General features: G+C 36.3%; 2 protein-coding genes across 3 annotated transcripts; both read right to left on the reverse strand.

Moving 5' to 3' along the window:
• Window positions 1–311: 311 nt before the first annotated feature.
• LOC140021110 (uncharacterized) lies at window positions 312–1,409 on the reverse strand. Its single transcript, XM_072071852.1, has one exon. The coding sequence runs from the start codon at window positions 1,407–1,409 to the stop codon at window positions 537–539; it is 873 nt and encodes a 290-aa protein (XP_071927953.1). The 3' UTR covers window positions 312–536.
• Window positions 1,410–5,563: 4,154 nt separating this feature from the next.
• On the reverse strand, window positions 5,564–15,798 carry LOC140007925 (uncharacterized). Of its 2 annotated transcripts, none has more exons than XM_072051597.1 (7): window positions 15,572–15,798; window positions 15,462–15,501; window positions 15,281–15,363; window positions 8,323–8,400; window positions 8,156–8,209; window positions 7,802–7,936; window positions 5,564–7,663 (listed from the first exon to the last, which is right to left on the reverse strand). In XM_072051597.1, exons 4-7 carry the CDS (start codon window positions 8,374–8,376, stop codon window positions 5,957–5,959), a joined length of 1,950 nt encoding a protein of 649 aa, XP_071907698.1. In that variant the 5' UTR covers window positions 8,377–8,400; window positions 15,281–15,363; window positions 15,462–15,501; window positions 15,572–15,798; the 3' UTR covers window positions 5,564–5,956. The 2 variants fall into 2 exon arrangements, with proteins under 2 accessions (XP_071907698.1, XP_071907697.1); XM_072051596.1 differs by having other exon boundaries at window positions 5,564–7,672; window positions 15,572–15,795.
• Window positions 15,799–16,023: the final 225 nt, after the last annotated feature.

Below are 16,023 nucleotides of genomic sequence, written 5' to 3' on the forward strand. Positions count from 1 at the left end.
AAGTAAATATGTATGTTAACAAAGTCAAACGCCAGGAGATGTAAGTGCAATTGATGGGGATTGCAAGCATCGGTTGAAAGTATATGACTTACTTTTTATCAGTTGTGGATTATGCAGATCCAAAACCCCAAACTTTGTTCTTGTATGAGTTGCAAAATAAACAAAAGTACAAAAACCATGCCTACAATTGGAAGGATTGAGGAGCATCATAGCTGAGACGTAATTTAATCTATCAATGAAGAAAATAGGACAATTATTTTCAAGATTCAAGATTCAAAATTCAACTCAGATTGATCTTAAATATGCAACTATGATCCAGAAATACTGAATAAATATTAATATGTGAAGAATTTTTAACAAAAGATTAAAGTACATTCCTCTTTTAAACAACCTTTTTCTTCTTCATACATTACAACAAACGGAAGAACTGCAATCCAAATGCCATCAAAACAAACAAACAATATCCCAACACAAATTCCAAATTTTTGCCCCTGACACCTTTGGTTTTTGCTGAGCTAGCATCATTGTAGGCTTAACTAGAAAAGCGTCTTTGTTTCTTTTCTGAACCTAAAATCATCATCATCCTCCAATTTTGTTAAAGATTGATACTCAGCTTTTCCAGGGAACACTTTGTAGAGTCCCAAGTAAAGACACATACCAAAAACTGTAACTCCAACTAGATACCAGCTAAATTGAATGTTCACCAATGATTTAGCTCTGGCAAGGGCTTCAAGATCATGGCATCTAACAACATAATGACCATCTTCCAAGTTCATAAAACAGCCTTTGGGAATGTACTCTGGTGTCCAAAGCATGATTCCCATGACCATCAGCCAAACTCCTTGGAACAAGATGCTAAGAGACCTTATAAAATTATTCAAGAAGTTCTGGGGGTAACCTATGCATAATAGGGTAGTGAAAAATGACACAAGTATGACAATTTGTAGAAGCCAGTGGTATTGGCCTTCCACACCCGTGTGATCAGTAGAGTGGAGATGGAAGAGGAGATATTCCTGGCCGAAGGCAATGGCTCCGAGCATTTGGGTCAGGCCATATTGAGCTGGGGGCTGGATTTTGTCTAGGATGATGGAGAAAAGTGCATAAATGAAGATAGTCAAGGATATGTTCGAGTGCTCAAAGTTGTGAAGATGGTTTGATGGGATGGTGCCATCAGGGTCCAATGGTTGGTGCCTGGCCGGACTAATGAAGAGTTCCATGGATATTGAGGCAATGCAGCCTCCCATGATCAAGAGAAGTTCGAAGTACCTGAATTTTGAAGTGGGAAACCATGGCAAAGATGTGTAGGATTTTGGATGGAGAAAGTGAAGCCTGATATGGTTAACTAAATGCCAGAGTCCAATCAGAAAGAAACCAAATCCAGGTATCACATGTCCTACCAAACTGCCCATTGCCTTGCCTCTCGTTCTGCTTTCTTGCTTGTTTGCTTGTTTTGTGGGTTTTGTATGTTTACTACGTAAGGAGGCTATATATATAGGACGAAAAAAATGTCTTGCTCATGAAGACAATCAACTCAAATTAAATTTGATAAAATACAACAAAATCAAATCAAATCAAATTAAATAATTATAAACTATATGCAGTTTCTTCTATTTTGTGCTCTGAATGTTCAGTATAAAAAGTGGGTCCGAAAGAGTTACAATTCAGAGTAAATGATAATTTTAGAATTTTCATAATTTGCTAACCCTTTCCTTTTTGCCCCATTTCCTCTGTGCTTCTTTTTAAAAATTTTTTTTAGTATAAGTGGAAAATCTCGAACATAGAACTTTTCACTTATATTCTCTCTTTTGTACCATCTAGTCTATCCCTCTTTCACTCGCTCTGTGCCTATCTTCAACTTGAAAAGAAAATATTAAAAACCTCTACATAAGCTAATCGCTTTCCTTGGAGACAACCTAATTGAAGAGAGTGATGGGTCATAATTGGCCATTTGAATGTGACCACCTTGAGAGTTTATGCACTGCTAGTGACCCGGACATGCACTCAACAAGTTAAATAAAGATATTTCGACTAACTAACTCTTTAGCTTAATCGCTCAATAGATGCTAAGGGTTAGGAAGAAGAGACAACGAGGTTGTTCAATATTAACAAAGTATGCTAGATTATATGAATTTGCATTATCGGAGATTCTCCCTCCTTGGTTTATATGTATATATGACGGATTTCTATATTGATCAATAAATCAGTTTCTTAAAGAAAAAGCTTCTCTTATGTGTCATCATGCTTTTCTAATTTCTAATTTATAATGTTATATTCATCTTTTTTTTCTTTACTTTTTTGTTAGTTGTTTTCATGAGTCTTAATTAGACTCAAGCGATGAAAACAATCAATTAGAAGTGATAAAAATGTAACATATTTTTTGAATATGACCAACATTTTTCTAATTGGTTGTCATATTCCCACTAACCAGTCTTAATCTTATCATTTCATGGTTCTTATGTCAATGTATAAGAGAAGTCAAGTTGAAATCAATGAAAGGAATTAAAACATTTTTTTCCCAACTGGATTTCTTAATACTGAGTAACAAATTAAGGTTAAATGCATTAAATCCCCTAAACTTTGTCTCTAATTGTACTTTTCCTCTCTAAACTTATTAAACAGGCACTTAACCCCTTTTTGATGTTTTTGGATAAAGATGCCCCCCACTATATTATTTTCTTTCTCCTTGTTTATTCATTCCTTTGTTTTTCTTTTCTACTATTTTCTTTTCCTTATCATTTTTTTCCTTTTTTTTCACTTCTCTCATCTCACTATTTCATTGCTCCTGAGATAGATAAATGTGGAGTAGCAGAGTAATTAAGAGTACTAAGTACTCTTTGGGATGTGAGAAGGGCAAATTCCATTTTGTAGACTCAAACCTACACCTATTCCCGCTTTGCATCTCAAACATTAATATGGGACATTTTGTATCATAACCTTTCTAACACATCCCACTTTTGTCCAAATATTAATGAGCTACACAAAACTAACCAAATGACATATTTGTCTTGTGAAATCCATCAATAATTGACCAAAGTGGTATTGGCTAAAAATATTAGTCTTGTGAAATCCATGGTAATTTTTTAAAAAAACATACAAACACTAAAATAACACAACATACAAACAACAATGTTCTTTTTTTCTGCCTTGCTTTTTGAGGAAGTGACTTTGCAGCTTGAAGATATTATAATTGATTCCTTCACCATAGAACCATCACTTTGCGGTTAAGCATCAATGACCAAACTTGACACACAAACTGCTGGGGTCTGTCATGATTACTAACTAATATTAACATATGATAAAAACAGTCTCAAGTTTCTTGTATCTTTTCCACTTTAACCAATTGGGTTGTATGTATCTTATCTCATTGTAAATAGTCATGACATCCAATTTTTTGTTTCTGGCCTTTTTGTGACTTGTGAGTACATTTCTAGGTCAGAATCGTATATATTTCTAGGACTAGCTTTTTAGTATTCTTTTCTTGATCAAAGGACTCACCGATAGAACCACATTCCTTCCAACATTCTTGAGTTGAAGAAATGTCCTTCATAAACAGATTGAATCGTTTGTACAGTTTTACAATAGTGTATCAGGACGATTATTTTGAATTTAAAATTTAAATTTCGTATATGTGTCATCTATCTGACTTTGATAATATATGTACTGACAGTACATATAAGATTAACTCATGAATAAAATTAGACAATAGAAAATAAAATCAATGTTGTAAACATGAGATAAAACGATAAAGTCTTCTACAAATAAAACAATAAACACTTCTAAAAATACAATATAAAAAAATACATTCATGTTTATAGTCAATTCCATCATCCTTTCCCACTCCAAAAAGACTAACAATTCAACTTTTGTTTATAGTCAATAGTTATAGTGAAAAAAGTATATGGATTCATTGGTTTTCTAAATGCCCGAATAGAGATCCTAATTTTTGTTTGGGGATACATTAAAAAAAATGAGACAAAATAATTTAGCATCTCCATATAAAGTAAAATAATAATACCGTGCAAATGCACTTAAAATTTGATCTATTTAAAAAAAATTTAAAAAGAGATTAAAGGAGAGTGGAATTCTTAATTTACTTGAAACAATAAGAAGTTGGAAGAAGGAAAGTAATTTGAAAGGCAATATTTTAATTTGTTTAAGGAGTCAAAAAAGTTTGGAAAGGAAGAGAACAGAGGATTTGACCAAATCGATACTTAGATGGTCAAACAGAATGTATTGGAAAAGAAAAACAGGGAGAATTTTTCAGAACCAAATTACTAACTGGACAACCTAAATGGATTAGCATGAGTAATATGCTAATGATATAAAAATAAAAGTTGTCAAAATTTTATAAGTAACAATGAATAATCAAGACAAATAATAGGGGTACAAAATTAAAAAGATTTGAGGACTTGTAGAATTATCCTAATTACAGATTAAAAAGGGAATCATGCCATTGAAGAGAATGTGAAAATAAATAAATAAAAATTATGGATTGATTGATTTAAAAAAATCAAGAAAGGCATAATCAGAGAAGACTATCTGAGAAGTTCTTAAAAGAATATCAATGACAACGAGTATCTCAAATTTTTTCTTTTTTTTTCTGTAAAATTTCAGAACCAAAATTCTTTAGACCCCAGCATTTATTTTCACAGGAACAATATATTTTACTATGCTACCATGAACCTTGAAGTCAATGCCCTCGATTCCAATGGATAATAGTTTCATTAATTTGTTTGTGCTTTTTTTTTTGCGGTAAATAGATGAAAACTTTGAGTTCCTTGAATTCTTTAAAGCGCCTAATATCATCAGTTACTGGAAACTCAAAAAATAGAGAAGCATTTTATTAGAATCGGACCAAAAAATTTATTTGAAATACCATAACAACATTTATGAACAACCAACTGTTATACTGCTCATCATGTTACAGTTACACTAATATAGTGCTCATGGGAATGCATTCCTATTGAAATTTTGCTTTTTCTTTATCTTCTGTGAAATTTTATTAGTTTAGACGTTATAAGGACTAGTGTTAAAGGCGCACCCAGTGTGTGCAATTTAGAAATAATTATTGATTTTTATGAATATATTAATATTATTTTTACAAAAATAAATTTTATATAAATTCTTCATGAAAAAAAAATTACAATTTATTAGTAATTTTTTCTTTAATACAGTTATAGTTAATTTGATAGTTGCTGTATCTAAGGGAGTTATAGGAGATTATATTAGCAAATATGATTAGGTGGTTGGGGTAAAAATTAATTTTTTTAAGAGCAAAATTGGAAGTTCAAAAAATGACACAAAATGTTTATCCCAACTGCCACCTCTCTCCTTTTACTGTTTTATGGATATTTGGTGTGCTCATCCTTTTTTTTTCTTTTTGGTTGGTTGTAATTTGGGTCCTACATTCAAGTGTTTTCAATAATTGAAGCATATAAAGGGAAAAATTTGAGAAACCACAACAATTCATTTACAGGTTATATAAATCAGTAAACAGGAATAGTATAAAAAAGATGAACAAAATGGCTACAAGCACAGCCATGGTATTTAGAAACATTCAGCATTGAGAATTTCATAGCAATATTCTCATTCAACACTAATGAAAAGGGAATCGACATGAGGGTTTTCTACCTTGATATTCGTCAATTTTAAATAGGTATTACAATTAGCTATGAGGTGGCCGATTTAAGATTTAGTTGATAGAGGTTGACAAGAAACTATACAAACTGTGATAGAATACAGATGTATTTTGCAACATCTAGAAATAATTGAAAGTTGAAAATTTCCATTTTTTCCCCTCTAAATGTTGGTAATAACCCATTAAGAATAGTACCAGTAAGAACCGGCAATGCATGATTTCATAAATTAGATCCAAGCTCGACACAGATTGATCCGCATCATGTGAACCTTTTTCTTGGTCATAAGCCACTGACATCTAAAAACTAACGAGCATACATTACTTTACACCGACTGAGGCCATCAGGTCTTCGTACTCTGGATCACTCTCCTGTTTCTGAATCTTTGCTCTGTTACTGCTTAAATGAGTATTAAGAGAAACAGATGTTGGCGAGAAGGGATCATACACTTGCTGTACTCCAGAAGCTCTAGAAGATAGCCCAGCAGCAGGTTGAAAGGAAATATTACTGTTAATATGTTGATTTGGAGCAACAAAACTTGGCGGCCTAGTTGCCGATGGAGGGTAGTTTTGCTGAATTTGCATTGGGCCCCCTGCTCGAGGAATTCCATCTGCATTGACGAATGGGGGATCTAAATTGAAGTTTCTTGGTTGCAGTAGAGGAGCAGCATTCGAACCTGGAAATGGTGCATGCCTAGGTGGACCCAGAAGCGCTGTTGGACTACTGGGAAAGTTAACAGACGTTTGAGCTCTAGGCTGCATCATTTGATTGCCAACATTAGGCCTAGAAAACCCTGGATTTGCAGGTGGTAGTCTCAACATGTGCATTCCTGGCTGAACAGGTGAAATCTGAGATTCCTGATATGGCTGTGCTGATTGATTTGGATGTAAAAGTATAGGTTGAGTATTTGGTCTATGAGCAACTTCAAGGGCTGGATTGTGTGGCCGGTGAGGCTGAAAAGTAAAATCATTTGAGCTGGGTTGCTGTGGTCTGGGAGCAGTCATATTTGCAGGGTTAATGGCATTAAAACTGACAGCACCAGCAGGACCAGAATTAGGAATTCCTGAAGCTGGATGTAGTAGTGTTGATGAAGATGTCACTGGTGAAAGAAGAGGGGTGGATCCTGGTACCACATTGGGAGATGAATTAGGTATCACAGCTCGTGGCATAACAGACTGCATGGGACCAGGTACTTTTGCTGCTGAAGGTAGTGGAGAAAGTGAAAGCCCCTGTTGGAAGTGGGAACTAGAGTTGAAGTATGGGACATTTGCGGGATGATTAACTGCAGCACCAGCTGACTGCAAAGCAGATTGCTGGGTAATTGGAAAGATATTTGGCGGTGCAGCTCTGGACACAGCCAAAGGATGAGAAGCCATGGAGGGGTGGCCCTGCAGACCAGTTGTTGCAGGGGTCATTGACATCATATTTCCAGCTCCAATGGATGTTGGAGTGTTCACTGGTACTATAGATGATCCAGCATAAGGTGGCTGGTAAGAAATAGATATTGAACTCCCAAACTGGGTGGGCCCAGTTGGTGCTGACTGGTTAGTAGATAATTGTGGTGATGTGACATTTGATTGAATAGGTGCAGGTTGTGAAGCTGACAAAGGTGGCGGATGTGAAATGTATGGCCTCTGCAGAACTTGTGGTTGCTGTGGCCCGGAGGTAATAAGTGAAGGATTCTGGGGAACCGGAGTAAATCCCACTGTGACAACTGGCCGAGGACCAAATATTGGCAGCATACTTGAGGGATTGAACTGTGATGGAGACAAATGGACAGGAGCCGCAGCAAAACCTGATGATGGAAAGGCATGTGTCTGAGGTGCACCCACAGGAAACCAAGGCCCTGAGTACTGCTGAAAGTGATTAGGTGAAGGTGCTGGTCCAGATCCTACACTTGGCTGAGCCACTCCACTTGCCACACCAGCAGGCACATTAGTACCAGGTGTGCCTTGACTCGGAGCACCACTATTCACATTGTCACCAGATGTTGCAGTTGATGTTACAGTAATGGAAGCAGGATTCCCCTGAAAAGTCTAACAATTACTAAGTTATTTTCGTACAAAGAATGGCATGAAGAAGTAAATTACTCTAAATGACCTTAAGAAGATATTAGCAATCATAACTGACTAATATTCTACGATCTTAAAGTTCAGGAGACTCACCGAAACTGGGGTGACTAGCAGTTCAATAAGAGCCACCGCAGCATCAATCTTTTCATATGTGTCAGCTGATACATGAACGTGCAACTCATCATAACTACCACATGTTTCATTACCATCAGGAGTAGTAACTTCAACCTGGAGAGTGATAAGAATAATAGCAGAGAAAAACATAAAGAGAAGCCCATGCATATCATCATGCAGCCCATCGCATGTACCAGCGTAAACAAAAGAGAAATAAATACCCAAGCTGATGCTCTGGATAATTACTAAAAAAGGGGCGAGAATCATATGCATGCAGGACCTAGTGAAACAGGACAAGAAATATAGCAAGGCAACTTGGGGCAGCCACATTACCTTTTCTCCAGTAACTGCTCTTGTTCCATAAACTCGTACTTTAGCTCCAGTTTCCTGATCTCAAAGTAAACAACCAGTGAATTTTTCACACAGAATTATAATTGCATACTATAAATAATTGTGGCAGTAATATAATATTAGCACAGAGGGCATATGCCGATATAAACCTTTTCCAGTCGCTTTTGAGTGTCATTTGCTGGCCCAAAAATTAAACCAACCATATTATATGCAGCATTCTCTTTAATCTGCACATAGACAGAGCAAAAACCAATACGAGGAATGTCATCAGCAAATCCCAGAAGTGTCCAATATTAGTTCTGCATGCAAGAAATTAAAAACAACTGTGACATTAGAAAAAGTGTGGCCTCTTTCTTTCTCTAGTTTCTCAAGCAAGAGTGGGATGGAGGAGACCCAAGAGTACAGTGTGTCTCTTCTTGTATCAATAAAGATTTGAAATCCAAACCAATAGGTAGGCACATGACTACATGTGTATGATCCACAAGAATGTCCATGGTCATCCTACTGCAAAATAAGTGTAAGCTTTATTCCTATTAATTTGTGAAACGAATAGACCCAACAAAACTTCAAAGGAACTCAGTAGTCAGTGATGTACTAGTTTCAAACCATCTTCACCACTCAGCAAGGCTAGAAAGTAAACAATTTCGATATCCAACATATCCACCTTTCCATATGAATGAAATCCTTATCTCTCAGCACACATAATATTAACAAATCATCTTTCTTGGAAGTCTAACTTCTTAATGATCTCACTCTAGATCCTCCAAAAAATTAAGATGTCCGCATAGATAATGTATTTCACCTAAGAGGTAACATTCAGTGTCCTTGTTAAGGTCTTGTTAAATAAAATAATAACTCAAACAGGAATTTGACCAACGGTAAACAAAGTTCTCATTTGATTATACCTCTACCCAGTATAAGAAAAGCTTTGTCACTTAAGCCCTGCTTTGAGAACCAACCATATAACTGAAGAAAATAAGTTGAAAGACTACTGCCAGACAACATATGAACAAATAGGCAAACACCAAAAAAAATTATAGAAAATTTCTGTCGAAAATATTATCCCCCATGATTATGGGAGATATTATCGCCCATGATTATGGGATTTTATTGCTTATGATCAATCAAGTTTGAATAGATTAACTAAAATAAAAGATAGGATGTGAGTTGATTACGTAATCCCTAAAATCATGATTCTGTTACCTTAAGTTGTGGCAGAATTGTGAAAGGGTTGCCCTATAAATGTCTACCTTGTAAGCATATTCCGAGTGTGGGAAAATAAAAAAAGCAGAGTTTTGTTTATTTCCTTTTCGTTTTTAAAGTTTACATAGTATCAGAGCTCCGGCTCTGTACCAATTCCTGTCCATGAATTACTGAGCAGCCATGACTGGATCCAAGGAGTCTACTGCTCACACAAGAGAAGACTCATTCTCATCTTCAGTAATTACCCAAACTACGGATTACACTGCTTCAAATTCTCCTTCCCTGCAAATAACCGTTCATAAATTAAATGGTTCCAATTATCTGGAATGGGCTCAATCCGTAAAACTTGCTATTGATGGCAGAGGTAAACTCGGCCACATTACTGGAGAAATTCAACAACCAGCTGCTGAAGATCCCAATTTGAAGAGATGGTGGTATTCAGAGAACTCTCTAGTTATTGCTTGGTTGATAAACTCTATGGAATTAGCGATAGGAAAGCTACATTTATTTTTGCCCACAGCCAAAGATGTGTGGGACGCTGTCTGGGATATGTATTCCGATGTAAAGAATTCGTCTCAAATTTTCAATCTCAAAGACGAAATTGTGGAAATTAAGAAAAGAAGACAGAGATGTTACAACCTATTACAATCCGATGGTAACTTTATGGCAGGAATTGGATCTTTGTTATGAGGACGAATCGGACTGCCCTGCAGACAGTGTTTGATATAAGAAATGGGAGGAGAACGACAGAGTCTATGTCTTCCTGGCCGAACTAAATCAAGAACTTGATGAGGTGCGAGGTCGTATTTTGGGCAAGAAGTCTCTTCCCTCCATTCGTGAAGTATTTTTTGAGGTCAGGAGAGAAGAATCAAGGCATAAGGTGATGCTAAAGTCCAAGGTAGAGTGTGAAGTTGAGAGTTCAGCATTGGTTTCTAAGGGGACAGATTTGGACGGAGATAGAAGCCTTGGTGTGAACACTGTAAAAAGTCGTGGCACACAAAGGACACGTGCTAGGAATTACATGGGAAACCTTCGAATTTCAAGAAGAAAATGGAGGTGATAGCAAGGCGTTGCAGACTGTGAACGAGGATTCTCAAAAGCAACAAACCGACTCTGAGACACTGACCTTCACAAAGGAACAATTAAGCCAATTGTACAAACTCTTTAAGTCTCCACAATTTTCAACCACTGAGCAAAAAAGCTTCACTCCCTTCTGCTCTTTTGCTAAAAATGGTAATCATTTTATTGTTCCTCTTTCATGTAAAACATCAAATGCATCTTGTGCACGAGTTTTATGGGTTATTGATTTTGGGGCCACTGATCATATGACCAATTCGTCACAATTATTTTCAACTTACAGTCCATGTGCAGGCAATAAGAGGGTCAAGATTGCTAATGGATCATTATCCATTAGAGCTGGCATAGGTTCCGTTGTCATCTCTCCTACTCAAACACTTCATAGAGTTCTTCATGTTCCAAATTTATCTTGCAATTTGCTGTCCATAAGTAAATTAACTAGGGATCTCAAGTGTCGGATTAATTTTTTTCCCTTCTTTCTATGAGTTTCAGGAACAGACCACGGGAAGAATGATTGGATGCGCTAGAGAAAATGGGGGACTTTACTTCCTTGAAGATGGATCAAATGTGACAATACCAATCAAAAACACATGTTACAAGTCTGTGTCTATTACTAGTAATAAAGAGATTACGATATGGCACTTTAGACTAGAACATCCTAGTTTTTATTACTTGAAATATTTATTGTCAGCTTTGTTTAAGAATAAGGATTCATCTTCCTTTCAATGTGAAATCTACGAATTGGCTAAACATCATCGGTCTACATCTTCTATACAACCTTATCAACCCTCAAAACCATTTTTTCTATTACATACTGATGTTTGGGGTCCCTCTAGAATTTCAACTCAGTTTGGAAAAAAATGGTTTGTTACATTCATTGTTGATCACATGAGAGTTTGTTGGGTGTATTTATTAAGAGAGAAATCAGAGGTTGCAAGTGTGTTTCAAAATTTCTACTGCATGGTTCTGACCCAATTTCAAGAAAAAGTCAAAATTGCACAGATTGACAATGGAAAAGAATATTTCAATAAAATTTTCGGAAGTTTCTTTCTTGAAAAAGGGATTGTGCATTAAAGCTCCTGCAATGATGCTCCACAACAGAATGGGGTAATTGAAAGAAAAAATAAACATCTTTTAGAAGTGGCAAGGGCATTACTTTTTTCAAGAAATGTTCCTAAATATCTATGGGATGAAGCAATTTTAACTGCTACATATCTCATAAACAAAATGCCCTCAAGAACATTGAATTTACAAACTCCTTTGAATTTTTTCAAAACACTTTATCCCATTTCTTGATTAACATATGAAATCTCACAAAAGGTGTTTGGGTGCATAGCCTTTGTTCACAATCATGAACAGGGTCAAAGTAAGTTAGATATTCGAGCAAGAAAACGCATTTTTGTTGGATATGCACCCACGCAAAATGGGCATAAATGCTTTGATCCTATTTCACAAAAAAATGTTTGTAACCATAGATGTAACAATTTTTAAAGATAAACCCTTATTGCAGATCCTCTTCAGGCAGGGATTCGGCATATAGAAGAACTTAGAGAAGATGATGATGTTTTTTGTACTGAAAATCAAATTCCTAATCAAATTTTGTTGATAGGGGGAATTGATTTTACTAATTTTTTAGAAAAATCTACAGCACAATTTCCTCGACAAAAATCTTTTCAAGATAACAATCCTGAAAAATCAAATGACTCTTCAATTTACCTGTCAAAAGGATTTTGAAAAACTTGAAAAAATTGATCAAGGATTAAAAGAGGGTCCCTTGTCTTTAGTGCCAATAATAGAGTCAAATTCTTTTAGTGAAAGACATGGGAACGTAACTGGAAAAAACCTGAACCCTATGTCAGGAAAAATTATTGAGGAAAAGAAAAAGATCCCCCATCTCTTCACAACAAGGAATCCAAACCTAGGGTAGAATTTGATGTGTTTGAGTCCTCAGATAAAGTTTCCTCTGATTCAAAGATTGCTCATTTGGATCTTCCTATTGCACTCCAAAAGGGAGTGCGTTCTTGTACCAAACACCCCATAACTAACTATGTCTCTTATGAAAAGAGATCCCCTACTTTCTTGACATTTACTTCACAACTTTCTTCTGTGGAAATTCCAAAGAATGTACAGGAAGCATTACAAGTTCCAGAGTGGAGAAAGGCTATTGAAGAGGAGATGCATGCTCTTGAGAAGAATCAAACATGGGAAGTAACAAACCTGTCACAAGGTAAAAAAAAACAATAGGGTGTAAATGGGTCTCTACCATCAAGTATAATTTCGATGAGACATTGGAATGGTACAAAGCTCAATTCGTGGCTAAAGGGTTTACTCAAACCTACAGGATCAACTATCTTGAAACCTTTGCTCCAGTGGCAAAATTATACACTATCAGGGAGCTTCTCTCAATGGTAGTAAACCTTGATTGGCCACTACAATAACTTGATGTAAAGAATGCATTTTTAAATGGAGATCTGGAGGAAGAGGTGTACATGAATTCTCCCCCTGGATTTGAAGGGAAGTTTCAGTTTAGAATTTGCAAGCTAAAAAAATCGATATATGGTCTCAAACAATCTCCTAGGGCCTGGTTTGAATTTACTAGGTCAGTAAAGGATCATGGCTATACCCAAGTTCAGAGTAATCACACCATGTTTGTTAAACACTCCAAAGACAGGAAGATAGCAGTACTCATTGTGTACTTGGATGATATCATTTTCACAAGATATGACTTAACTGAGATGGAGCGGTTGAAGAAAAGTCTTGCTTCTAGTTTTGAAATCAAAAATTTGGGAACACTACGATATTTCTTAGGAATGGAGGTAACTCGGTCCAGAAAGGGCATGGTTGTGTCCCAAGGTAAGTATGTTTTGGATCTTTTAAGGAAACAGGGATAAGTGGATGTCGACTTGCAGACACTCCTATGGATCCGAATCACAAGTTAGTAGATCTAAAAGATGGAACACCAGTTGATACTGCTCGATACCAAAAGTTAGTGGGCAAGCTAATTTACTTGGCTCACACTCGTCCTGATATAGCCTTTTCAGTGAGTGTTGTGAGCCAGTTTATGCACTCTTTGTGTGAAGAGCACCTTGATGCAGTATATCGAATTCTGAGGTACTTAAAAAGCACTCCAGGAAAGGGATTGTTCTTTAAAAGGAGAGATCGAAGAACCATTGAAGCTTATACAGATACTGATTGGGCAGGATCAGTCATTGATAAAAGATCAACCTCGGGGTATTGTAAATTTGTATGGGGCAATTTGGTTACTTGGAGAAGTAAGAAACCAAGTGTTGTAGCTCGTACTAGTGCAGAGGTAGAGTACCGGCTATGGCTCATGGTGTGTCTCAGGTGTTACGGCTAAAGAGAGTTTTAGAGGAGCTGAAAAGACCTATTGAACTTCCAATGAGGCTCTATTGTGATAACTAGGCAGCAATTAGCATAGCTCATAATCCCATGCAACATGATAGAACCAAACATATTAAGATTGACCGCCACTTTATAAAAGAGAAACTTGAAGGAGGAATTATCTGCATGTCATTCATTCCATCAGCTCAGCAGATAGCTGACATTCTCACCAAAAGGGCTCTCTAGACCAAATTTTGAACTTCTTACAAGCAAGTTGGGCATGATAAATATATACGCACTAACTTGAGGGGGAGTGTCGAAGATATTATCTCCCATGATTATGGGATTTTATTGCTTAAGATCAATCAAGTTTGAATAGATTAACTAAAATAAAAGATAGGCTATGAGTTGATTACGTAATCCCTAAAATCATGGTTCTATTACCTTAAGTTGTGGCAGAATTGTGATAGGGTTACCCTATAAATGTCTACCTTATAAGCATATTCTGAGTGTGGGAAAATAAAAAAAGCAGAGTTCTGTTTATTTCCTTTTTTTTTTTTTACAATTTCCAATCTTGCAATCATGCAAATATGGTAAGTTTGCTGTTATCTTCACCAACTATATGCCAAAATGTAGACAAGCCATACTCTTCTTAGAAATTCTGAACTCCATAAAGGCTAGCTCTCCACATTTTTTGTTCTTTCAGCATCCACTTACCATCAATTAGACCACAAGAAGAAATCAGTAGCAGTACATGACTCGATGAGACCAAGATATCGAAGCAAAAGGACAGTTACTGTGAAATGCATCCCATCTCCGAAAGATAAACTAAGTCTGTAGCCTAATGGAATGAGATGAGCAGATTAAGCATAATTATATTAATACAGCCCCAGCCAAAATGTCCCATCCACTCACAATTAGAGGGAACGAGGGGGCAGAAGGGGAAGCATCCACCTCAAAGAATAAACATAGATAGATAGATAGATAGAAAATTAAGCTAATAAACATATAACATATTACCATAATACAAAGCCATATTTCCAGGGTCCTATTGTCCTCAAATCACCTCCAGTTTGAATTGCTTCAATTATGTTTTCATCACACAATAAGACTTTGATGTGCACTACTTTAATGCTTCAGAATCACTTTTGTGATTCAGACTTCTATTCTCTATTTCATACCACAATGCCCAATCTGACAAAATTAAATTGTGATCAACCTGGCAATAGTTATAGATGATATGGAGGCCAACTATATTCTAGCATGACAACTACTAATTTTAACTCCTTGCCTGCTACCTCAAATGTTTCCAGTGAATAATTGAAACATTCAAATATAGCCGCAATTCAGAGAAAGGCTATTTTCAATCTTTATTTCTTATTTCTCTTTTTCTTTCCCTAGAAAGCCAGATTGTGTTCTAGTTATAATGCATAAACAGGCAACAAAGTGCTAAAACCATCACATCAGTAAACTCTACTGACTTACAGGGATCGGAACTTTTGCCTCTTTCAGCACAGGTTTATAATCAGCAGGAACCTTGTAGCTCGGATTTAACTTCAGTATTTCACCTAAAAACCATCAAGAATACAGTAAATATATATATACACACACACACACATAATACAGATACAGGAAGAATTATCTAAAAGATTCATGTTGATGGTACCAGTAGCATCGCGCCTTTCAAGCTCCAATAGCTCCAATTCCTACAGAGAAATATAATGGTGTAAGTGCAACCCAAGCTACCCAGGTCAGATAGTGTACTTCAAAGTTTACCTGAGCTTCAAGCTGACGATCTGAAAATTTGTGCTCCTCAGTTTGAAATGGTGACGATAAATCTTGGTTTTCCTCAGTCTCCAACTTTCCAAGTCTCAGCTGTTGTGCTATTTGGTCCACCCGAGTCTGCCCAAAATTTGTGTCGCCACACAGGCAGCAATATCACTTAGTCAGACCGAGCATGAGAAGTGATTGCAAACCATTCGCAGAGAATAGAATGACAGTTTAGCACCACAAGGGATGCTGGTAGATTTTCAATTGCCTCCCAGCAATAATAAATTGCTTCCAAATTTGGTCTATAAATGCCTCCAACCTATTTCTAGAATTTTTTGAACTATAACCTCCCTACGATCCCCTTCAACCTTTCCTCCTGTTAACGATTCAAGAATCATTTTGAAGACCTTCTCGATTTTATCTACTTCTTCAGCCACACAAACCCAAATTTTTTTGTC

Source organism: Coffea arabica, chromosome 1e, assembly GCF_036785885.1.
Source record: "Coffea arabica cultivar ET-39 chromosome 1e, Coffea Arabica ET-39 HiFi, whole genome shotgun sequence".
Classification (NCBI taxonomy): domain Eukaryota; kingdom Viridiplantae; phylum Streptophyta; class Magnoliopsida; order Gentianales; family Rubiaceae; genus Coffea; species Coffea arabica.

Bases quoted from the DNA above. Each gene is read 5' to 3' on its own strand.
- LOC140007925 (XM_072051596.1), bottom strand. From the start codon at position 8,376: ATGGTTGGTTTAATTTTTGGGCCAGCAAATGACACTCAAAAGCGACTG. The intron at 8,210-8,322 runs GTTTATATCGGC...CTTTGAGATCAG, and splicing joins CTCAAAAGCGACTGGAAAAG to GAAACTGGAGCTAAAGTACG. The intron at 7,937-8,155 runs GTAATGTGGCTG...ATCACTCTCCAG, and splicing joins GAGCAGTTACTGGAGAAAAG to GTTGAAGTTACTACTCCTGA.
- LOC140021110 (XM_072071852.1), bottom strand. From the start codon at position 1,409: ATGGGCAGTTTGGTAGGACATGTGATACCTGGATTTGGTTTCTTTCTG.